The 25,404-nt window shown below is 43.2% G+C and overlaps 1 protein-coding gene and 1 pseudogene across 2 annotated transcripts; both read left to right on the plus strand.

Annotated features, from left to right (window-relative positions):
* On the plus strand, positions 1 to 15,174 carry LOC115191314 (zinc finger protein 112-like). Of its 2 annotated transcripts, XM_029749187.1 has the most exons (4): positions 3 to 498; positions 2,972 to 3,102; positions 3,304 to 3,471; positions 14,980 to 15,174. In XM_029749187.1, exons 1-4 carry the CDS (start codon positions 216 to 218, stop codon positions 15,157 to 15,159), a joined length of 762 nt encoding a protein of 253 aa, XP_029605047.1. In that variant the 5' UTR covers positions 3 to 215; the 3' UTR covers positions 15,160 to 15,174. The 2 variants fall into 2 exon arrangements, with proteins under 2 accessions (XP_029605046.1, XP_029605047.1); XM_029749186.1 differs by lacking the exon at positions 14,980 to 15,174 and having other exon boundaries at positions 1 to 498; positions 3,304 to 4,430.
* The window catches only part of LOC115191386 (zinc finger protein 528-like), a 17,998-nt pseudogene continuing 7,721 nt past the window's right edge, over positions 15,128 to 25,404 (plus strand).

Below are 25,404 nucleotides of genomic sequence, written 5' to 3' on the forward strand. Positions count from 1 at the left end.
CTAGTCGGCCAGAAAACCACATGAAGAAGACAATTAAAACGGAAGTGAACAGTAACCAAGAACAATTTTTACGTTAGCGTTTTTATTGTTGTTATTTAGACGTTTATTAAAACCCTGCATAGCATCAAATACTTACCCCGGGTACTCTTTTTTCCGAGTTGGAGACAGGTTAGGTTGATGTTATCTAGGTAACGCTAGGTAGCTAGCTTCTAACAATGGCTAACTGTATGGTTTTTCACACTCAAATAGCCTCCATCATGGAGGTGCTAGCGAATGCAGCGGTTGCAGAGATCTGTAAGCTCGTAGACGAAGACTATGCAGTATTTCGTTTGGAAATAACTCAAAGACAAAAAGAAAACAGGGCATTGCAGAGGAAACTACAGCTACTGGAACTGAAGGTGCCACGGGACCGCGCTGACAAGACAATGCGAGAGCGCATTCTCGCCAGTCGTCCCAGAAGTGTCAAGATCCTCGACAGATACAGAGGAACCGCAAGAGGTACGTAAGGGGCTATTTATGTGTGAGAAATTCCGTAATTATATGTGGGGATTTTAATACGATTACGGAACCAATGGATCTGGTATCTCAGTCAATTTCATACATTTAAATACACATTTTGAAACTTGAACAAAACTATTTATGAAGTGATATCTGATTAAATATGGTGGTGATGTCGCATACCGCAACCTGAACCCCCTTGCAGAAATAAGGATGTTTAAAAATATACTCCTTGCACAGTTGTCAGAAAATGTACAGTGCCTGTCAAAAGTTTGGACACCTACTCATTCAAGGGTTTGTATTTATTTGTACTATTTTCTACATTGTAGAATAATAGTGAAGACATCAAAACTATGAAATAACACTGTTAAACAAATCAAAATATATTTGATATTCTTCAAAGTTGCCACCCTTTGCCTTGATGACAGCTTTGCACACTCTTGGCATTCTCTCAACCAGCCTCATGAGGTAGTCACCTGGAATACATTTCAATTAACAGATGTGCCTTGTTAATTTGTGGAATTTCTTTCCTTAGTGCGTTTGAGCCAATCAGTTGTGTTGTGACAAGGTAGGGGTGTTATACAGAAGATAGCCCAATTTGGTGAAAGACCAAGTCCATATTATGGCAAGAACAGCTCAAATAAGTAAGAACTTTCAAGAACGTTGAACATTTCTTCAAGTGCAGTCGCAAAATCCATCAAGTGCTATGATGAAACTGCCTCTCAGGAGGACCGCCACAGGAAGGGAAGACCCAGTTACCTCTGCTGTAGAGGATAAGTTCATTAGAGTTAACTGCACCTCAGATTGCAGCCCAAATAAATGCTTCACAGAGTTCAAGTAACAGACACATGTCAACATCAACTGTTCAGAGGAGACTGTGTGAATCAGGCCTTCATGGTTGAATTGCTGCAAAGAAACCACTACTAAAGGACACCAATAATAAGAAGAGACTTTCTTGGGCCAATAAACACAATCAATGGACATTAGACCTGTGAAAATCTGTCCTTTGGTCTGATGTCCAAATTTGAGATGATTGGTTCCAACCGCCATGTCTTTGTGAGATGCAGAGTAGGTGAACGGATGATCTCCGCATGTGTGGTTCCCACCATGAAGCATGGAGGTGGTGTGGTGGTGTGCGGGTGCTTTGCTGGTGACACTGTCAGTGACTTATTTAGAATTCAAGGCACACTTAACCAGCATGGCTACCACAGCATTCTGCAGCGATACGCCATCCCATCTGGTTTGTGCTTAGTGGGACTATCATTTGTTTTTCAACAGGACAATGACCCAACACACACCTACAGGCTGTGCAAGGGCTATTTGACCAAGAGGGAGAGTGATGGAGTGCTGCATCAGATGACCTGGCCTCTACAATCATCCAACATCAACCCAACTGAGTTGGTTTGGAATGAGTTGGACTGCGAGTGAAGGAAAAGCAGCCAACCAATGCTCAGCATATGTGGGAACTCCTTCAAGACTGTTGGAAAAGCATTCCTCATGAAGCTGGTTGAGAGAATGCCAAGAGTGTGCAAAGCTGTCATCAAGGCAAAGGGTGGCTACTTTGAAGAATCAAAAATATTTTGTTTTGTTTAACACTTTTTGGTTCCTACATTGTTCCATGTGTTATTTCAATGTTTTGATGTCTTCACTATTATTCTACAATGTAGAAAATAGTCAAAATAAAGAAAAACCCTTGAATGAGTAGGTGTGTCCAAACTTTTGACTTGTACTGTATGTATAAATCCCAAGTCTGTCTTTCATGGTGTCTTCGATTCTCAAGTGGATGACTCTACTAAAGAATTATTGTGGACAATAACATACATTGTGAACAGTAAAATTTGGAAGATAAGATGCATTATGACTATGAAATAACATTTTGTTCAATGAAAAAAATTCTAATAATCAAAACAGAACTAAAAAGAAATAAAATGGACTTCAAAAACTACCACGGACACTAAAATCTGTAAATCACGTTATTTAATTATGAACTAAAATGTATTGATGTGAAATATCAATACATATTGTATTTGTGAGATATTTATGATTGTAAAATGTTAACTTCAAGAAAAAAAGGCAAGAGGTACATTTTGCAGAAGGTCTTCCTTTCCCCTCTGCGCATGTGACTTTAAATGTGTTAACCACATTTGGTTAACCAGAATTGCGTCTTGGTCAGTTTTTGGATTGTATGCAATAATTCCCCTGATTTATTTAGCTATCTTGCACAAAGACACTATCATATTCTAACCAGATTCTTGATTTACTGCATTTCCTATGATTTACTAATTGAAAACAATGTGATGCATGGAACATAATCTACTGATCTATAAGTAGTGTATCAAGAAGTTATTTGAAGTGTTACCTTACATCCTTAACAATTCTAGACAGTGTCAAAACTGTCAATAGTGTACAACATGGCGTTGAACATTTACAGTAGCTTACCTAACCACCTCTTTTCCCCCAATCACTGTCTCAGTTGAAGGACATCTTACTGGAGGCTACAGGAGCTTTGTGAAGCCAGCGGGACACAATACATGGAGAGATGACCAACCAATCACTGTTGATGAGGGGAGTGGAACCTCAACCCAGCACGTTATCATGATAGAGGTTAGTGGAATATTGTTACATCAAAATTACAGTACATCAAATGTGGCCAGTTTATTTCAGAAAGGCTCCCCACAGCTATTCACAAGCTTACAAGTACATCTTAATTTATCTGCCATAGGGGAGCTTCTGAGACTTCCCAACGACATTATTTCCGGTACATGAGTAGAATTTGGATAACAATTTCCCCTCTTCTTGTGTCAGGATGCAGAGGCTGCAAGTCCTGAGGTCAAGCTGGAGAGGTCTCAAAAAGAGGAGGACCCACGGCACAGCAGATGCATCCATACTGGAATGGCTGGAGCGCCCCCTGTAGCCACAGAGGACCCCATCCCTGCCCCATCGCCACCCATTACCCGACGAAACATCACGGAGGTCAGTGGAACGCTGAACGCCGTCCTCAAGTCAGAGACAGATACAGAGACTTTAACGGGGCTGGACCAACTGGGCTGTCCTCCTGCTCCCCACTCAGAGTATTTACTTTACGGTAACACGAGCCCAAGGATGAATCTGTCCCATCAGGACTCAGGTGACACGTTACAGACTGGCAATGATCCGTCCTGTTCATACGCTGCAGAGATGATACCTGGTGACATGCCTATCGGCTTAGATACACAGTCTAATCCATTGAGAGGGGACTGGAACCGGTACAGTAGTAGTGTATACTCTGAAGGGTGCCTTGATAAGAAAGGGAAAGTGGAAAGCGACACTCCTCTTACATGGAATGCAGACGAGACTCACTTAGGAGAAGAACACTCGCAGGGCAACACCAGTGACTTCTTAGACTACAGGGAAAGCTTACAGACAAATCCAAATGTCGCAACCCACTCCCCTTTACACCCGCTCAGGGATCGCGACCCAGTGTCCACGTCGATGGTTCTTTCCGATTCACACGGCCGCGTCCTTTTCGATCAGGTATTGAACTCAAACGACAGGGCTAGAGCCCAGACTCAGGGAGGGGGAGCAACATCAGGTAATAGTAAAGAGAAACGGTTCCTCTGCATGTTCTGTAACAAAGGCTTCAGCCGCCCCCAGAAGGTGGAGATCCACCAGAGGGTCCACACAGGGGAGAAACCCTACAGCTGTACCCAGTGTCACATGCGCTTTGCCCAGGCTTGCAACCTGAAGAGGCATCAGAGGGTCCACACAGGGGAGAAATCCTATAGCTGCCCACAGTGTGAAAAGAGGTTCTCCCACCAGCACCAGCTGAAGATGCACCTGAAGGTCCACACAGGAGAGAGGCCTTTCCCCTGTGTGTAGGGCTGTTACAGTGACCGTAATACCGCCACACCGGTGGTCACAAGTCATCACTGTAGTCAAATTCCACGTGACCGTTGAGTAATGGTAACTGAGCTACTCAAATTGCACTCTGTAAATGAGTGGTGCTGATGGGCGTTAGGAGCCTACCAAACTTGCTAACGGCCATCAAGACGCTAATCGCATGGTACTCAATGCTCTATTGTCCCTCAAATCACTCTGACATCAATGCTAATGCTTTTGAAAATCGCATCAAACACTTCATGATTGAATTTGAATAATCTGCATGGGTCGCAATAGCAGGAATACGTGTTTTGCATTCTGAAAATACAGGTGTATTGACCATGACTTTCAAGTTCCACATTTTTATATTGAAATAGACTTGCTGCTATTATCTGAAACGTCTCATCCATCCTCCAAACCACGCTCTCGATCTCTGCGCAGTGATTTGAGGGATAATAGAGCGTTGAGTACTAGTAGCATCTTGATGGCCGTTAGCAAGTTTGGTAGGCTACTAACGCCCATCAGCACCATCCGTTTACAGAGCGCTGTTTGAGTAGCCCAGTTACCATGACTCAATAGTCACGTGGAATTTGATTACAGTCATTCAGTTTCAAGTTCCACATTTTTCTATTGACATAGACTTGCCGTTATTATCTGAAATGTCTCATCCATCCTCCAAACCACGCTCTCTTTCTCTCTCTCTGCGCTCCAAGTGGGTGAGAGGAGAGGGAGAGAAATGCATTGTGATTGCAACATTTCAAATTGCAGTTGTGGGAAAATCACGCAAATAGGCCTATTGTTGTGACTGTTGGAGAGAAGAGGGTCTCAGATGTCTTCGTGCTTTTTACCCCTTTTTCTGCCCAATTTTGTGATACCTAATTGGTAGTTTTGTCCCATCGCTGCAACTCCCGTACGGACGAGGCGAAGGTCGAGAGCCACGCGTCCTCCAAAACACAACCTGCCAAGCCACACTGCTTCTTGACACACTGTTCGCTTAACCCGGAAGCCAGCCGCACCAATGTGTCGGAGGAAACACCGTACAGCTGGCAACCGAAGTTGGCTTGCAGGCGCCTGGCTCGTCACAAGGAGTCGCTAGAGCGAGATGGGACAAGGACATCCCAACTGGCCAAACCCTCCCCTAACCTGGACGACGCTGGGCCAATTGTGCGCCGCTTCATGGGTCTCCCAGTCGCGGCCGGCTGCGACAGTCTGGATCGAACCAGAGTCTGCGATGCAGTGCCTTAGACCGCTGCCCCACTCGGGAGGCAGGAGGGTCTGAGCTTTCTGTAGGTTTTATATTTATTTCTCAATTTGGACCGCTGGAGCACCTTTTTTAAATGAAGTGTCTCATAGGCTATAGCTTTGAGATATATCTTATACGGGGTGGAGTAATTGCATAGGCCTATAGACATCATTGGGTATGCTGAAAAGTTTTCAGGACATTACATTAACTGTTAACTAACTACTTGAACTGTTAGATTAATCAATTACACTATCAGCATATTATATTTAATTTTCTAGCTAATGCATTTTGAGTTTCCACTTCCTCAGATGGTGAATTAGCCAAAATCCACAATATATATATATATATATAAAACACGCACACTACCGTTCCAAAGTTTGGGGTCACTTAGAAATGTCGTTGTTTTTGGAAGAAAAGCACTTTTTTTTGTCCATTAAAATAACATCAAATTGATCAGAAATACAGTGTAGACATTGTTAATGTTGTAAATTACTATTGTAGCTGGAAACGGCCTGTTTTTTAAATGTTTTTTTTAATGGAATATCTACATAGGCGTACAGAGGCCCATTATCAGCAACCATCACTCCTGTGTTCCAATTGCACATTGTGTTAGCTAATCCACGTTTATCATTTTAAAAGGCTAATTGATCATTAGAAAACCCTTTTGCAATTATGTTAGCACAACTGAAAACTGTTGTACTGATTTAAAGAAGCAGTAAAACTGGCCTTCTTTAGGCTAGTTGAGTAGCTGGAGCATCAGCATTTGTGGGTTCGATTACAGGCTCAGTCTATTCTTGTTCTGAGAAATGAAGGCTATCCCATGCGAGAAATTGCCAAGAAACTGAAGATCTCATACAACGCTGTGTACTACTCCCTTCACAGAACAGCACAAACTGGCTCTAACCAGAATAGAAAGAGGAGTGGGAGGCCCCGGTGCACAAGTGAGCAAGAGGACAAGTACATTAGAGTGTCTAGTTTGAGAAACAGATGCCTTACAAGTCCTCAACTGGCAGCTTCATTAAATAGTACCCGCAAAACACCAGTCTCCACGTCAACGTGAAGAGGACACTCCGGGATGCTGGCCTTCTAGGCAGAGTTGCAAAGAAAAAGCCATATCTGACTGGCCAAGAAAAATAAAAGATTAAGTGGGCAAAAGAACACCGACACTGGACAGAGGAACTCTGCCTAAAAGGCCAGCATCCCAGAGTCGCAGTCGCCTCTTCACTGTTGACATTGAGACTGGTGTTTTGCGGGTACTATTTAATGAAGCTGCCAGTTGAGGACTTGTGAGGCATCTGTTTCTCGAACTAGACACACTAATTTACTTGTCCTCTTGCTCAGTTGTGCACCGGGGTCCCCACTCCTCTTGGCAAGAATAGACTGACGAGTTTCAGAAAAAAATGATTTGTTTCTGGCCATTTTGAGCCTGTAATCAAACCCACAAATGCTGATGCTCCAAATACTCAACTAGTCTAAAGAAGGCCAGTTTTATTGCATCTTTAATCAGTACAATAGTTTTCAGCTGTGCTAACATAATTGCAAAACGGTTTTCTAATAATCAATTAGCCTTTTAAAATGATAAACTTGGATTAGCTTGAAAATAAGGGAGAGCCGCACACTCTAGGAGCTCAGATGCTCAGATTTCTAAACTTGGATTAGCTAACACAACGTGCCATTGGAACACAGGAGTGATGGTTGCTGATAATGGGCCTCTGTACGCCTATGTAGATATTCCATAAAAAAATCTGCTGTTTCCAGCTACAATAGTCATTTACAACATTAAGAATGTCTACACTGTATTTCAATGGACAATAAAATGTGCTTTTGTTTTTGAAAGAATGACATTTCTAAGTGACCCCAAACTTTAGTGTGTGTATGAGATATATATATATATATATATATATATAAAACACACACACAATGCGTAAAAAAAAAAATATATTTATATATACGGAAAAGCGGTGCGTGCATATGTATTCACCCCCTTTGCTACGAAGCCCCTAAATAAGATCTGGTGCAGACAATTACCTTCAGAAGTCACATAATTAGTTAGATTGCACAGAGGTGGACTTTATTTAAGTGTCACATGATCTCAGTATATATACACCTGTTCTGAACGGCCCCAGAGTCTGCAACACCACTAAGCAAGGGGCACCACCAAGCAAGCGGCACCATGAAGGCCAAGGAGCCCTCCAAACAGGTCAGGGACAAAGTTGTGGAGAAGTACAGATCATGGTTGGGTTATAAAAAAAGGTCCCAAACTTTGAACATCCCAAGGAGCACCATTAAATCCATTATTTTAAAAAAAATTAAAGAATATGGCACCACAACAAACCTGCCAAGAGGGCCGCCCACTAAAACTCACGGACCAGGCAAGGAGGGCATTAATCAGAGAGGCAACAAAGAGACCAAAGATAACCCTGAAGGAGCTGCAAAGCTCCACGGCGGTGATTGGAATATCTGTCCATATGACCACTTCAACCCGGAAACTCCACAGAGCTGGGCTTTATTGAAAAAAGCCATTGCTTAAATAGGCAAACACGTTTGGTGTTTGCCAAAAAGCATGTGGGAGACTCCCCAAAGAAATGGAAGAAGGTACTCTGGTCAGATGAGACTAAAATTGAGCTTTTGGCAATCAAGGAAAACACTATGTCTGGCGCAAACCCAACACCTCTCATCACCCCGAGAACAACATCCCCACAGTGAAGTATGGTGGTGGCAGCATCATGCTGTGGGGATGTTTTTCATTGGCAGGGACTGGGAAACTGGTCAGAATTGAAGGAATGATGGATGGCGCTAAATACAGGAAAATTCTTACATTTATGTCGTTTAGCAGACGGTCTTATCCAGAGCGACTTACAAGCGAACAGTTTTGACTGGGCTGAGCGCAAACTGTGCTTCCGCAGAGGTAGGGGAGGCGAGCAGGCCAGAGGTGGATGAACGCAGTGCCCTTCTTTGGGTGTAGGGACTGATCAGAGCCTGAAGGTACGGAGGTGCCGTTCCCCTCACAGCTCCGTAGGCAAGCACCATGGTCTTGTAGCAGATGCGAGCTTCAACTGGAAGCCAGTGGAGTGTGCGGAGGAGCGGGGTGACGTGAGAGAACTTGGGAAGGTTGAACACCAGACGGGCTGCGGCGTTCTGGATGAGTTGTAGGGGTTTAATGGCACAGGCAGGGAGCCCCGCCAACAGCGAGTTGCAGTAATCCAGACGGGAGATGACAAGTGCCTGGATTAGGACCTGCGCCGCTTCCTGTGTGAGGCAGGGTCGTACTCTGCGAATGTTGTAGAGCATGAACCTACAGGATCGGGTCACCACCTTGATGTTAACGGAGAACGACAGGGTGTTGTCCAGGGTCACGCCAAGGCTCTTAGCACTCTGGGAGGAGGACACAATGGAGTTGTCAACCGTGATGGCGAGATCATGGAACGGGCAGTCCTTCCCCGGGAGGAAGAGCAGCTCCGTCTTGCCGAGGTTCAGCTTGAGGTGGTGATCCGTCATCCACACTGATATGTCTGCCAGACATGCAGAGATGCGATTCGCCACCTGGTTATCAGAAGGGGGAAAGGAGTGTCGTCTGCGTAGCAATGATAGGAGAGACCATGTAAGGATATGACAGAGCCAAGTGACTTGGTGTATAGCGAGAATAGGAGAGCGCCTAGAACTGAGCCCTGGGGGACACCAGTGGTGAGAGCACGTGGTGCGGAGACAGATTCTCGCCACGCCACCTGGTAGGAGCGACCTGTCAGGTAGGACGCAATCCAAGTGAGCCGCACCGGCGATGCCCAACTCGGAGAGGGTGGAGAGGAGGATCTGATGGTTCACAGTATCAAAGGCAGCAGATAGGTCTAGAAGGATGAGAGCAGAGGAGAGAGTTAGCTTTAGCAGTGCGGAGAGCCTCCGTGACACAGAGAAGAGCAGTCTCGGTTGAATGACCAGTCTTGAAACCTGACTGATTTGGATCAAGAAGGTCATTCTGAGAGAGATAGCAAGAGAGCTGGCCAAGGATGGCACGCTCAAGAGTTTTGGAGAGAAAAGAAAGAAGGGATACTGGTCTGTAGTTGTTGACATCGGAGGGATCGAGTGTAGGTTTTTTGAGAAGGGGTGCAACTCTCACTCTCTTGAAGACGGAAGGGACGTAGCCAGCGGTCAAGGATGAGTTGATGAGCGAGGTGAGGTAAGGGAGAAGGTCTCCGGAGGGAAACCTGTTTCAGTCTTCCAGAGATTTGAGACTGGGACGGAGGTTCACCTTCCAGCAGGACAATGACCATAAGCATACTGCTAAAGCAACGCTCGAGTGGTTTAAGGGGAAACATTTAAAGGTCTTGGAATGGCCTAGTCAAAGTCCAGACCTCAATCCAATTGAGAATCTGTGGTATGACTTAAAGATTGCTGTACACCAGCGGAACCCATCCAACTTGAAGGAGCTGGAGCAGTTTTGCCTTGAAGGATGGGCAAAAATCCCAGTGGCTAGATGTGCCAAGCTTATAGAGACATACCCCAAGAGACTTGCAGATGTAATCGCTGCAAAAGGGTGCTCGACAAAGTATTGACTTTTGGGGGGGTGAATAGTTATGCACGCTCAAGTTTTCAGTTTTTTTGTGTTATTTCTTGTTTATTTGACAAAAAAATGTTGCATCTTCAAAGTGGTAGGCATGTTGTGTTAATCAAATTATACAAACCCCCAAATTTAATTCCAGGTTGTAAGGTAACAAAATAGGAAAAATCCCAAGGGGGGTGAATACTTTCGCAAGCCTGTGTGTGTGTGTGTGTGTGTGTGTGTGTGTGTGTGTGTGTGTGTGTGTGTAGATAGATAGATAGATAGATGTCCCTACTGTTGGTGCGAGTCATTTCAACTGAACATTGTGGTTACATTAATGAAGAATGAAATCAAATAAATCTTATTCATAATGAATTAATGATGCGTGTCAGGAGCTGGTCATTTTTCCAACACACCTATTATAGCGTCGTATTTCATCGACACCGTCGAGTGCGTACGGATGTAATGCCCATGCAGCTGATAATGGCCCATTCTAAACTAATTTCACACATATATTATTTAGTATAAAGACCTTTATAAATTGAGAGTAGTTTGATGGGAGACAATATTATCACTTGTGAATGAGAGACTAATGAGCAGTGCGTGCAGTCTAGGCAAGAAACAGAGCGCATGCCTTTTTTGCAACTTTTTCAAATCATCAATAGTTACATCATGCAGTCCATATGTTTTGATTTCTAAGACATTCTAAGGTTTGTCTCACAACTAAAGTTGCCAAATAACTCAAAATTAAGCTTATAGGACATGTTACAAATGATCACTTTTTACACTCGACACAGAATAGCCGGTCCATTGCGCACTCGCTCGGCAATCGTTAGAGAAAAATATCCTTTCTGTTTTATTAATCAATGTACACTTATATTCTTGTAACTATAAAGTCATATAAAATAATTGCACAGGAATTAAGCATATATACTGCTCAAAAAATAAAGGGAACACTTAAACAACACATCCTAGATCTGAATGAAAGAAATAATCTTATTAAATACTTTTTTCTTTACATAGTTGAATGTGCTGACAACAAAATCACCCAAAAAGAATCAATGGGAATCCAATTTATCAACCCATGGAGGTCTGGATTTGGAGTCACACTCAAAATTAAAGTGGAAAACCACACTACAGGCTGATCCAACTTTGATGTAATGTCCTTAAAACAAGTCAAAATGAGGCTCAGTAGTGTGTGTGGCCTCCACGTGCCTGTATGACCTCCCTACAATGCCTGGGCATGCTCCTGGACAGTCTGTGGTGCAACGTGGCGTTGGTGGATGGAGCGAGACATGATGTCCCAGATGTGCTCAATTGGATTCAGGTCTGGGGAACGGGCGGGCCAGTCCATAGCATCAATGCCTTCCTCTTGCAGGAACTGCTGACACACTCCAGCCACATGAGGTCTAGCATTGTCTTGCATTAGGAGGAACCCAGGGCCAACCGCACCAGCATATGGTCTCACAAAGGGTCTGAGGATCTCATCTCGGTGCCTAATGGCAGTCAGGCTACCTCTGGCGAGCACATGGAGGGCTGTGCGGCCCCCCAAAGAAATGCCACCCCACACCATGACTGACCCACCGCCAAACCGGTCATGCTGGAGGATGTTGCAGGCAGCAGAACGTTCTCCACGGCGTCTCCAGACTCTGTCACGTCTGTCACGTGCTCAGTGTGAACCTGCTTTCATCTGTGAAGAGCACAGGGCGCCAGTGGCGAATTTGCCAATCTTGGTGTTCTCTGGCAAATGCCAAACGTCCTGCACGGTGTTGGGCTGTAAGCACAACCCCCACCTGTGGACGTCGGGCCCTCATACCACCCTCATGGAGTCTGTTTCTGACCGTTTGAGCAGACACATGCACATTTGTGGCCTGCTGGAGGTCATTTTGCAGGGCTCTGGCAGTGCTCCTCCTTGCACAAAGGCGGAGGTAGCGGTCCTGCTGCTGGGTTGTTGCCCTCCTACGGCCTCCTCCACGTCTCCTGATGTACTGGCCTGTCTCCTGGGAGCGCCTCCATGCTCTGGACACTACGCTGACAGACACAGCAAACCTTGCCACAGCTCGCATTGATGTGCCATCCTGGATGAGCTGCACTACCTGAGCCACTTGTGTGGGTTGTAGACTCCGTCTCATGCTACCACTAGAGTGAAAGCACCGCCAGCATTCAAAAGTGACCTAAACATCAGCCAGGAAGCATATGAACTGAGAAGTGGTCTGTGGTCCCCACCTGCAGAACCACTCCTTTATTGGGGGTGTCTTGCTAATTGCCTATAATTTCCACCTGTTGTCTATTCCATTTGCACAACAGCATGTGAAATTTATTGTCAATCAGTGTTGCTTCCTAAGTGGACAGTTTGATTTCACAGAAGTGAGATTGACTTGGAGTTACATTGTGTTGTTTAAGTGTTCCCTTTATTTTTTTGCGCAGTGTATTTTCTGCTATTGGCATGGCACTCCCAGATCGATAACATACAGTAGGCCGACTCAATATGAAATCCTGTTCTTCTGAAATACATTTTCTTCATATCATAATGTTTCTTAACACCAGCTATTGTGATGGTGTATATTAAATGGATTTGTAATCCATATTTTAATTGTAGATGTTCCAAAGCCGCGCATCAGCGGCTTGTATGCGTGGAAACCCGGAGATGCCAACAGTATTTATATTAATACAGGTCAATAACCTTGAGACTTGTGGTAATTTTGCGTGACAGTTAACGGCTGACACATTTTCATGACAGCCACAGCCCTACCTATACACACTGCAGGAAGTGGGTCTGAGAGGACCTACCTCAGGATACACCAGCAGAAAAAAACATTCCACTCTATAACATAGAAACCATTCCACACGATATCTTCTGATGTTTGGATCAAACGTTGAATTAAAGACAAAGATCAATTTTCATTGTTTCAGCAGAAAAGATCCACAGATGCATTTAGAGTAACAGATTTCAGTGTTGAATATTCCTAGGTAGAATATTGCATTCAGACATAAAACATCTGTTACATATTGTGTTTGTATTGTGTAGGCTATATTATGTTCACAAAAGCCTATTTCACTACTTCTATTCAACTAACTTATTTTTTTCCCAAGACACTTTTAATGAGAAAATGAATGCAGTTAATCAAGTTCATGGACATTTTTTGTTAAGACATATATGTGTGGAGTTCATATAAAAACTTTGTTTAATAAACATCATTAACTTTCATTGGGATTCTATTTAGTAGAAATCACATCTGATCTCACCCTATTCTACATACACCCAACAGTGCTTTATAACTAATATACACTTAGGGCCTACATACAGTGCTTTATAACCAATATACACTTAGGGCCTACATACATTGCCTAGAGAAAGTATTCACAGCCCCTTTTCCCATTTTGTTTTGTTACGTAGTGGGATTAAAATGGATTTAATTGTAATTTTTAGTCAATGATCTAGAAAAAATACTCAGTCGAAGTGGAAGAAAAACTATACAATATATATTTTTTTAAATCATGAAAAATAAAACACTATCTGAGTCTATACAGGTTAGAATCACCTTTAGTAGCAATTACAACTGTGAATCTTTGAGTAAGTCTCAAAGAGCTTTCCACACCTGGATTGTGCAACATTTGCCCAATTTATTTTAAACAAAAATATTAAATCCCTGTCAAATTGGTTGTTGATCATTGCTAGACAACCATTTTCATTTCTTGCCATAGATTTTCAAGCAGATTTATGTCAAAATTGTAACTTGGCCACTCAGGAACATTTGCGGTCTTCTTGGTAAGCAACTCTAGTGTAGATTTGGCCTTGTGTTTTAGGTTATTGTCCTGCAGAAAGATGAATTCCTCCCAGTATCTGGTGGAAAGCAAACTGAACCAGGTTTTCCTCTAGGATTTTGCCTGTGCTTAGCTCCATTACGTTTATTTTTTATCCGGAAAAACTCCCCAGTCCTTAATGATTACAAGCATACCCATAACACGAGAGTGGTACTCAGTAATGTGTTGTATTGGATTTGCTCCAAACATAACACTTTGTATTCAGGACAAAAAGTTAATTGCTTTGTCACTTTTTTTGCAGTACTACTTTAGTGCCTTTGTGCAAACAGGATGCACGTTTTGGAATATTTTATTCTGTACAGGCTTCCTTCTTTTCACTCTGTCAAAGAGGTTAGTATTGTGGAGTAGCTACAATGTTGTTGATCCATCCTCTGTTCTCCTATCACAGCCATTAAACTATGTGACTGTCTTAAAGTCAGGGGCTGAATACTTATTGGCTCAAGAAATTTCAGCTTTTCGTTTTTTATTAATTTGTCAATTTTAAAAAACATAATTCCACTTTGACATTATGGGGTATTGTGTGTAGGCCAGTGACCCCAAAAATCTCAATTTTCATCAATTTTAAATGTATTCTGTAAAATAACAAAATGTGGAAAAAGTCAAGGTGTATGAATACTTTCTGAAGGAACTGTAACAGTGGAGGCTGCTGAGGGGAGAACGGCTCACAATAATGGCTTGAATGGAGTTTAATGGATGGAATAGAGTGAATGGAATGGTATCAAAACCATGTCTTTGAAACCATTCTATTTACTCCATTCGAGACATTATTACGACCTGTTCTCCCCTCAGAAGCCTTCACTGCACTGTACCCACACACTAACAAACACCTGCTGTGCACTTCAAAATAGTTGAGTCAGGTTTGACTGATGATGACTCATATTTACCCACATCATATTTATGTCCACCAGGATGAGTTTAATAACAATTAAGTCATTCTGTAACTACAGTATAGGACTCAAGCGTAGTGTGGATAGGTAAACACTCCATGTTGAAAGTCTGTATCACCTGTCTCTTCCAGGAGGACGAGGGCCCAGAGGTGCTGCTCGTAAAGGAGGAGGGGTGTGAGGAGGGTCTGGGGAACCCTGAGGGGACCATGGTCATGGAGGACAACCAGACTACACCACCTCCTGAACCCACAGAGGAACCAGCTGAGCAGCACAGGGCCACATACAGTCTCACTGAGGTGAGCTCACTGTGAACTACTGTCTGAATGATATTAGGTCAGGTCTTAATTAATTGTGTCTTAAGTATGGGACCATGCCATTGAATTATCTAACCATTAGTATAGTATCAAATCAACTCACATGTATGCATTGTACTCATAGCAATCCCTCATTGCCCAATCAGAAGATGCTCCATAGCAGGGTGCTCATATCAGATGTCTTGATCCAATATCTTCTCTCTGTATCTCTTACAGTCAGTAGACATGGAGGAAGGGAAGCCTGATCTGCTGCTTGTCAAAGAGGAGACAATAGAAGACGGACAAGAGAGCATTGATCTGCTGAGTGGACTAAAGATGGGGGAGCAAGGTAATGGAGAAATACATATAGCCTACATATAGTACTACATCTTCAATGAGAATAGTGATGCACCTGACTATTTTACCTTAATTTTCTTCATTCATACAATGAAATCAATACAACTTGTGTTTACATACAACAAAAACACAATGTATGAAATTGACCAAGTAATTGACTAAAAAACACTCCATATGTAGAGTTTTCTCTGCCATGTTTGTAAAGTCTATTTTCTAACCTCTTCCTGCAGGTGGTTGGCTGGAGGCTAACAGAGGAGACTGGTCGGCCATCTTGGATACCCAGACCAGTGCAGCCAAGGGCCCAGGGGACAACATCATTGAGCAGGCCAGGACCAGATGCGACATAGTGGAGGTCAATGGATGGAACAGCATCCTAAACTCTGGGCTGGGGAACAACGCTGTTAACCACAACCAGAAACAGACGGTCGATTACAAAACAACAGCTGAACTTAGTCTCCATGACAACAGACTGGCTGACACCAGGGCGAGGCGTAGATTTGGTCTGCGGGGACGGGGAGGTGTCTGTATGCGGTTGGAGAGAACAGACACTGACTCGGCTAGTGATGCTCCGTCCTGCTCCTATAGTTGTGATTCAGAGAGACTGGTGGTGCCTCAGGTTAACCCCCTAACAGGTGCTGCCTTCAGCCTGCCTTCTATAGGATCTATCAACTGGAACATGGACCCTGCAACAACACAGACACTCCCTGGCCTTCGTCCTCCTCATAATCTCCTTATGTTAAACCAGACCTCAGACAATGCCAGTGCCTCAACATTAAATAGCTACACAAGCCCATTGACAAATGACAGTAGTAGAGATGGAATCAGTAAAGGTGGCATCGCCAAAGAGAAGCGTTTCCCATGTTCATTTTGTGGGAAAGCCTTCAGTTTCCCCAAACAGGTGGAGATCCACCAGAGGATGCATACGGGGGAGAAACCATTTGGCTGCCACCTGTGCTGGGCCAGTTTTTCACACTCATTCAGCCTGAAGAGGCACCAGAGGGTCCACACAGGGGAGAAACCATTCAATTGTCACCTGTGCCGGGCCAGTTTTTCACACTTGTTCAACCTGAAGAGGCACCAGAGTGTCCACACAGGGGAGAAATCCTGAAGCTTCCCCAGTGTGAGAAGAGGTTCTCCCACCAGCATCAGCTGAAGATGCACCTGAAGGTCCACATGGGAGAGAGGCCGTTCGCCTGTACACACTGCGGGAAGAGGTTCTCAGAGAGGAGATACCTCAGGATACACCAGCAGAAAACATGTTCCATGTATAGAGTATAGTAACATGTAGTACAAGTTAGTGTGTTTGTAGTTAATTCTGTTGCTTTTGGATGTAGTAGGGAACTGGATGAGGTGAACTCCACCCAGCACAGCCAGAACAGGACTGAGTTTTTCCTAGCCACTGTGCTTCTACTTCTGCATTGCTTGCTGTTTGGGGTTTTAGTCTGGGTTTCTGCTGATGTATAAAGGGCTTTATGAATGCATTTGATTGAAATTTGATTGAACTGAGGAAAGAATGAGTATGATGAGGCAGAGTAGATGATATGGTGATGGTTGGTGTGATGGTGTCTGTAAAAATGCTTTACTGATAAAGAATGACAAATTTAGTCCCTTTAGGTTGATACTGGTGGTGTTATAGTGAGATCAGGATGGTGCCTTGTAATGTTAAACCTTTTCCGAAATATTCTAAAATTCATTTTATCAAAGTAAGGGTTCCAGATATACAGATAAGGTCAAATGGTACCATAGTGAGTTAAACATTTTTTTATAATAATCTACTTGTATCGTTTTGTGCAATAAAAGTACTGTATGTAAAAGTTATGCGAGTAAATTACCATTTTGTTGAAATGAAACCCAAAATTGACTCTGTGCTGACTGACTTGGTTATTTTTTGTATTATTGCAGGGACTGAGTTTCCCTTATCAGTCTAACCAAAACATTATACTTAATTATTTAATCAACACACACAGTCGTGGCCCTTGCACTTTTATCAAATAACTGACCATTTTCCCTAAAAATTAAGTTGAAATTGAACATTGTAATTGGTCTCGACAATTCTTTATTTCACTGTTAATATTACAGAACCTTTGTTTTTGATTCATAACTTAATATATCCCTTCAAATCAGAAAAAATAAACAGAAAAGGCATTGACTAAATTATTACATTTACATTTTACATTTTAGTCATTTAGCAGACGCTCTTATCCAGAGCGACTTATTCATTTCATTTCTTTTTTTTTTTTTTTTTTCGTACTTATTGACACCCTAGACATAATATTTGGTAGCACAGCCTTTGGTCAAAATAACTGGTATAATCAAGCGCATCCTATAGCCATCGATGAGCTTCCTGCACCTCTGTACTGGCAGTTTGGCCCACTCCTCTTGCGTCCCGTCTCCCAACTGCTGTTTTCAGATCTCTCCACAAGTTTTCAATGGGATTTAGTTCTGTACTCATTGCTGGCCACTTTAGAACAGTCCAGCATTTTCTCTTGAACCATTCCTGGGTGCTTTTTGAAGTGTGCTTAAGGTCATTGTCCTGCTGGAAGACCTTTGACAGAGACCCAGCTTTCTGGCACTGTGTCTGACATTGCGCTCTAAAATGCCTTGGTATTCTCCTGATTTCATGATCCCATGTACACGTTCAAGGCACCCAGTGCCAGAGACAGCAAAGCAACCCCAAAACATCACTGAACCTCCTCCATGTTTGACTATAGGGAAGGTGTTCTTTTCTTTGAAGGCTTAATTTTGTTCTCTGTAAACAGAGATGGTGTGCTTTACCTAAAAGCTCTAATTTGTTATGTTCTGCCCACAGCACATTCTCCCAGAAGGATTTTGGTATGTTCAGGTGTTAGGGCAAATTGCAGTCAGGCTTTCTTATGTCTCTCTCTCAGCAGTGGGGTCCTCCTGGGTCTCCTACCATATAACCCCCTTTCATTGAGTTGGCGACGGACAGTGCGAGTTGAAACTCATACCTTGTGTCTGAAAGTCAGCTTGAACCTGTGTGGCAGTTTATTGAGGTGCTTTCTCCACCATTGAAACAATCCTTCGCTGCAATCTTCTATCAAGTTCTCTTGCGGCCACTTCCAGGGAGGTTGGCTACAGCGGCATGGGCCTTAAACTTCTTGATAACGTTACGTACGGTGGAAACAGGAACTCTGGAGATGGACTTGTAGCCTTGATTGTCCATGCTTGGCTACAATCTTGTGTCTGACCTCCTCAGATAATTCTCTGGTTTTCTTTATTTTCTCCATGCTCATTGCGGTACACACAGTGACACAAAACAAGAGAATGAGTCCTTTTCTCTATTCAAACTTCGTCTTCTACTATGGTATAATGGCGTTCGCAACAATTAGATGTGCATTCCGCCACCTACTGTGCGGGTAGATAATAAGGATCCCAAAAAGGAAAACGTTTTGGTAAAAAGGAAATAAAATGTCATACAAACTACCTAAAAATAAATTAACTACACAATCAACCTGCTTTTCTGTAAAAACCTAATTCTAATCAGGTCCAACACAGGCTCAGAAGCCTTCTGTGAGGACGGGACAGTAGTCCTTGGAGCCCCAAGTCTTTGAGCCCCAAAAACGTATCAGGCTGCAGATATGATATCCAGCTTTTTGGACATCTTAGACACTTGTGCTGTCCAATTAATCACTGTGGCTATAAATGTCACAACATCCACCATCTTCACAATGAGTGTATCCAGATCACCTGATTGACTTAAAAACCTGTTGGGGCTAGGGGGCAGTATTTGCACGGCCGGATAAAAAACATACCCGATTTAATCTGGTTACTACTCCTGCCCAGAAACTAGAATATGTATATAATTAGTAGATTTGGATAGAAAACACTCTAAAGTTTCTAAAACTGTTTGAATGGTGTCTGTGAGTATAACAGAACTCATATGTCAGGCCAAAACCTGAGAAGATTCCATGCAGGAATTGGAAATCTGATTTGTGGAATCACCTTCAACACTTTGCCTATGAAACACACCGTGAGTTAGGATTCATTTAGCTGGATGTCAACAGTCTTTACAAAGTGGTTTGAGTCTTCTCAGGTAGAAACTGACCGAACGAGAGGCCTGGAAAGTTGGTCATAGGGGGAGGGCCATTACTACTATGATGCGGGCGCCCGTGGGTACCCTTTTGTTCCGAAATGTTTAGTAAGACAATGCAATTGTCCGCCTTGAATATTATTGAAGCTCTGATGGAAAAAGGCCCTAAAGATTTATGTTATACAACGTTTGACATGTTTGAACGAACGTAAATATATATTTTTTGCACATTCGTGACGACAAGTCCCGCGCGCCTCGTACATTATGAGTAGCCTTCGGAACGCGCTAACAAGACGGAGCTATTGGGACATAAATTATTAACTTTTTTGAACAAAACTACATTTGTTGTGGACCTGGGATTCCTGGAAGTGCTTTCTGTTGAAGATAATCAAAGGTAAGGGAATATTTACAATAGTATATTTGATTTTAGATGGTTCCAAGATGGCGCTAACCTGTATCGCCTAGCCTATTTTTCTGAGCATAGCACCTCGTTTATTGCAAAGTGTGATTTCCCAGTAAAGTTATTTTTAAATCTGGTAATGCAGTTGCATTCACGAGATGTTAATCTATAATTCTTTGAATGACAATATAACATTTTAACAATGTTTTCAAATAGTAATTTTGTAAATTGTAGCACTGATTCACTGGAAGCATTTGAGGGAAAATATTTTCTGAACGTCACGCGCCGATGTAAAATGCTGTTTTTATATATAAATATGAACTTTATCGAACAAAAAATGCATGTATTGTGTAACATGATGTCCTAGGAGTGTCATCTGATGAAGATTGTCAAAGGTTAGTGCTGCATTTAGCTGTGTTTTGGGTATTTGTGATGCATGCTAGTTGCTTTGAAAATGGCAGTGTGATTATTTTTGGCTGGGTACTCTCCTAACATAATCTAATGTTTTGCTTTTGCTGTAAAGCCTTTTTGAAATCGGACAACGTGGTTCGATTCAGGAGAGGTGTATCTATAAAATGGTGTAAAATAGTCATATGTTTGAGAAATTGAAGTTATAGCATTTATGAGGTATTTGTATTTCGCGCGACGCGATTCCACTGGCTGTTGACTAGGGTGGGACGCAAACATCCCAGGTTCCCAGACAGGTTAAAACACTATCAACTGGTTGCACTGAATCCACTATATCTCCAACACTGTTGCCTCTTGCCCCTATGACTCTCTTCACCGCCTCCACATAGGAGATCCGCTGCGCAACCCTGATCCTTGACACCTGGACCTCCTTTACCCTAACAGGACACTCAAGGAAGTCCGGAGTATGATGCCCACCACAGTTGCAACATTTTCCATTCGCAGATTCTTCAATATGATACTTCTCCCGTCTGCAAACATTTGACACGTGACCATATCCTTTACAATTTCTACAATGATTGTGGACTACAGGAAAAGGAGAACCGAGCACGCCCCCATTCTCACCGACGGGGCTGTAGTGGAGCAGGTTGAGAGTTTCAAGTTCCTGGTGTCCACATCACCAACAGACTATCATGGTCCAAACACACCAAGACAGTCGTGAAGAGGGCACGGCAATGGCTATTTCCCCTCAGGAGACTGAAAAGATTTGGCATAGGTATTCAGATCCTCAAAAAGTTCTACAGCTGCACCATCGAGAGCATCCTGACGGGTTGCATCACCGCCTGGTATGGCAACTGCTCGGCCTCCAACCGCAAGGCAATACAGAGGGTAATGTGTATGGCCCAGTACATCACTGGGGCCAAGTTTCCTTTCATGCAGGACCTCTATACCAGGCGGTGTCAGAGGAAAGCCCTAAATATTGCCAAAGACTCCAGTCACCCTAGTCATAGACTGTTCTCTCTGCTACCACACGGAAAGCGGTCCCGGAGTGCTAAGTCTAGGTCCAAAAGGCTTCTTAACAGCTTCTACCCCCAAGCCATAAGTCTCCTGAACAACTAATCAAAGGGCTACCCGGACTATTTGCATTGTCGTCGTACCCCGTTTATTATCTATGCATAGTCACTTTACCTCTACCTACATGTGCATATTACCTCGACTAACCTGTGCCCCCGCACATTGACTCTGTACCGGTACCCCCTGTATATATCCTCCCTACTGTTATTTTATTGTTGCTCTTTAATTATTAGTTATTTTTATTTCTTTATTTTTTTACTTCAGTTTATTTTCGTAAATACTTAACACTTATTTACTTAACTGCATTGTTGGTTAAGGGTTTGTAAGTAAGCATTTCACTGTAAGGTCTACACCTGTTGTAGTCGGCGCACATGACAAATAACATTTGATTTGACTGTAATGGTTTGGACACTAATCCTCTCAACGCATACCTCAAGCTTCAGATATTCAGGTAGTCTCCTCAAACAACAATAACATTGACAGGCTTTTCTCCTTCCTTCCATTTAACATACAGGTCATGCGACGTGCACTGACCACTCCAGGGATTTTCTGATTAAGGTACTCATCATCTAATGTATGTCCAACGAGACTCCAGCTATAACTTTTTTGGCAAGCGCCCTGCTCCGAAGACCACTTTTTTAAATTTAGCCTTTATTTAACTAGGCAAGTCAGTTAAGAACAAATTCTTATTTACAATGACGGCCTACCCGGGCCAAACCCTCCCGTAACCCGAAGAACGCTGGACGAATTGTGCACCGCCCTATGGGACTCCTGATCACGGCTGGTTGTGATACAGCCCTGGATCGAACCCGGGTCTGATGTGACGCCTCTAGCACTGCGATGCAGTGCCTTAGACCGCTGTGCCAATCAGGATCAATACATGTTACTTCTGACGTGGACAATTTTGCCAGATCCAGTGCACACTTCTTCTGTTCTCCATCAACACAATTAACCAAAACAAGGCCGATTCTAGTCACCTTGATTGAATCCACCTTTTCCACTGCTTTCTTCACAGTCCTTGATATTACAAATGGATTTCCCAAATGAATCTCCTTGTCCAAAAAATGCAGTCCAATAAGAAATTCATTATTGGACAGGTCCTTGTCTTCTACTACAACTTGCGCTCGTTTTATTCCATTCTTTGATTTGACTATTTTCCATTCATCATCACACACTTCACTTTCCACACTTTCAGATTCAAGCACAGTCACCATTTCCTCCTTGGCCCTCCATAGTTTTCTGCAAGAAATTGTTCAATATTTGAAAAAGTGCAAGGGTGCCAATATTGTTGGCCACGACTATGGCCATTTTTTCAGATAAAACTAATGGTTCCATATTGTACTTGAAATAGTGTTAGAGATGGGGTTGACAAAGGAGATGATTGTAGACTATAGGAAAAAGAGGACCGAGCACGCCCCCATTCTCATCGACAAGGCTGCAGTGGAGCAGGTTGAGAGCTTCAAGTTCCTTGGTGTCCACATCACCAACAAACTAACATGGTACAAGCACACCATGACAGTCGTGAAGCAGGTACGACAAAACCTATTCCCCCTCATTAGACTGAAAAGATTTGGCATGGGTCCTCAGATCCTCAAAAGGTTCTACAGCTGCACCATCGAGAGCATCCTGACTGGTTGCATCACTCCCTGGTATGGCAACTGCTCGGCCTCCAACCGCAAGGCACTACAGAGGGTAGTGCGAACGTCCCAGTACATCACTGGGGCCAAGCTTCCTGCCATCCAGGACCTCCATACAGGCGGAGTCAGAGGAAGGCCCTAAAAATTGTCAAAGACTCCAGCCACCCTAGTCATAGACTCTCTCTGCTACCACATGGCAAGCGGTACCGGAGAGCCAAGTCTAGGTCCAAGAGGCTTCTAAACAGCTTCTACCCCCAAGCCATAAGACTCCTGAACATCTAGTCAAATGGCTACCCAGACTATTCGCATCCCCCCCCCCCCCCAGCTATACATAGTCACTTTAATTAACTCTACCTACATGTAAATACTACCTCAACTTACCGGTGCCCCCGCACATTGACTCTGTACCGGCACCACCCTGTATATATTGTTATTTTTTACTGCTCCTCTTTAATTACTTGTTACTTTTATCTCATTCTTATCCATATTTTTTTAACTGCACTGTCGGTTAGGGGCTTGTAAGTAAGCATTTCACTGTAATGTCTACACCTGTTGTATTCGGCGCATGTGACTAATAACATTTGATTTGACTGGAGTTTACATTTTATAATATGTTTCTATGTGTACAGAAAGTGTACAGTGTGAGCGGACCAAGTACTTGGAGGTTGCTCTAAAGCGGAAAGGTGGAATAAATGAGTCAGGAGCAGGTTTTCTTAACTGAACAAAGTTCTCTATTGAGGTATTTTTTTTCCTTCTCAAACACTCCAACACAATCAAGGATGATATCCCAAGGAAAATTCAATTCTTCTTCACAAGAACAAGAAACACAAGGTGAGTATCTTTAAACTATAACATAAATCACGGGTTTGTCACCGCCTTCACGATCCATCCATGGAGAGCTCCCGTCGGGTAGTCATCCGGATCCGTGGTGACCATCCCCAAGAGGTTGTGTGTCCCCTTCTTCTCCCTTCCAAAAGGTACGTCCTCTCCATTGTAGAAGCGAACACTCTTTTCTTTCTCCTCTCTCTGCCGGTTCCCTCCTCTCTCTTGTAGGGGAAAGAGAATAGCTCATTAGTACCGTCAGCTGTGCTTAATTGCCTCTGATCACCTTGACTCACATGCCGGGCTGGGCTACTGTCCGTGGGAGCAGCCTGCCCTCTGATGGTCCTTCCACAACAGACAGCAATCCAGTAGGACCTGTACCTGGTGTTCGTGTTGATGGCGGTAGAGACTGGGCCTCTGGCCCCGGATTAGGACCCTGGTTCAGAAGCCTTCGCTCTTCCTTCCTGAGTTGGAACCATACTTATTTCCATACTTATTTCCCTCATTAAAATGCAAATCAATTTATAACATTTTTGACATGTGTTTTTCTGGATATTTTTGTTGTTATTCTGTCTCTCACTGTTCAAATAAACCTGCCATTAAAATTATAGACTGATCCTTTCTTTATCAGTGGGCAAACATACAAAATCAGCAGGGGATCAAATACTTTTTTCCCCCACTGTATTACCCCTTTTTTGTCATCAGAACAGCTTCAATTCATTGGGGCATTGACTCTGCAAGGTGTCGAAAGCATTCCACAGGGATACTGGCCCATGTTGACTCCAATGCTTCCCACAGTTGTGCTGCCAAGTTGGCTGGATGTCCTTTGGGTGGTGGACCATTCTTGGTACACATGGGAAACTGTTGAGCGTGAAAAACCCAGCAGCGTTGCAGTTCTTGACACAAACCAGTGTGCCTGGTAACTACTACCATACCCCGTTCAAAGGCACTTAAATATTCTGTCTTGCACATTCACCCTCTTAATGGCACACATACACAATCCATGTCTCAATTGTCTCTAGGCTTAAAAATCCTTCTTTAACCTGTCTCCTCCCCTTCATCTACACTGATTGAAGTTTATTTAACAGGTGACTTAATTAAGGGATCATAGCTTTCACCTGGATTCACCTGGTCATTCTATGTCATGGAAAGAGCAGATGTTCCTAATGTTTTGTACACCACATAATCTCCTGTTTCTGCCTCAAGCTTCAGGAACAGGAGATGCCTCCTACCCTATGAACCATTCCGGCTCGTGCAAGGCCCACCATTTACATAATACAATACAGTTTAAATTACAATACAAAATATATCAAAATGGCTGGGTCTTCACAGTCCCTGTTTTGCCATAAGGTGTTTTTTTATCTGTTTTTTAAATCTGTGTTTGTTGCTAGCTTGAGTTACCTGGGGTGGCAGAGTTCCATGTAGTCATGGCTCTATTTAATACTGTGTGTTTCCCAGCCTCTGTTCTGGACCTAGGGACTGTGAAGACACCTTTGATTGCAAGTCTTGTGTTG

Source organism: Salmo trutta, chromosome 4, assembly GCF_901001165.1.
Source record: "Salmo trutta chromosome 4, fSalTru1.1, whole genome shotgun sequence".
Taxonomy (NCBI): Eukaryota; Metazoa; Chordata; class Actinopteri; order Salmoniformes; family Salmonidae; genus Salmo; species Salmo trutta.

What these genes read in the sequence shown, in the direction of transcription:
- LOC115191314 (XM_029749186.1), top strand. Translation starts at nt 216, where the DNA reads ATGGCTAACTGTATGGTTTTTCACACTCAAATAGCCTCCATCATGGAG. An exon ending in ATACAGAGGAACCGCAAGAG is followed by an intron (nt 499 to 2,971) that starts GTACGTAAGGGG and finishes TCACTGTCTCAG; the next exon opens with TTGAAGGACATCTTACTGGA. An exon ending in AGCACGTTATCATGATAGAG is followed by an intron (nt 3,103 to 3,303) that starts GTTAGTGGAATA and finishes TTCTTGTGTCAG; the next exon opens with GATGCAGAGGCTGCAAGTCC.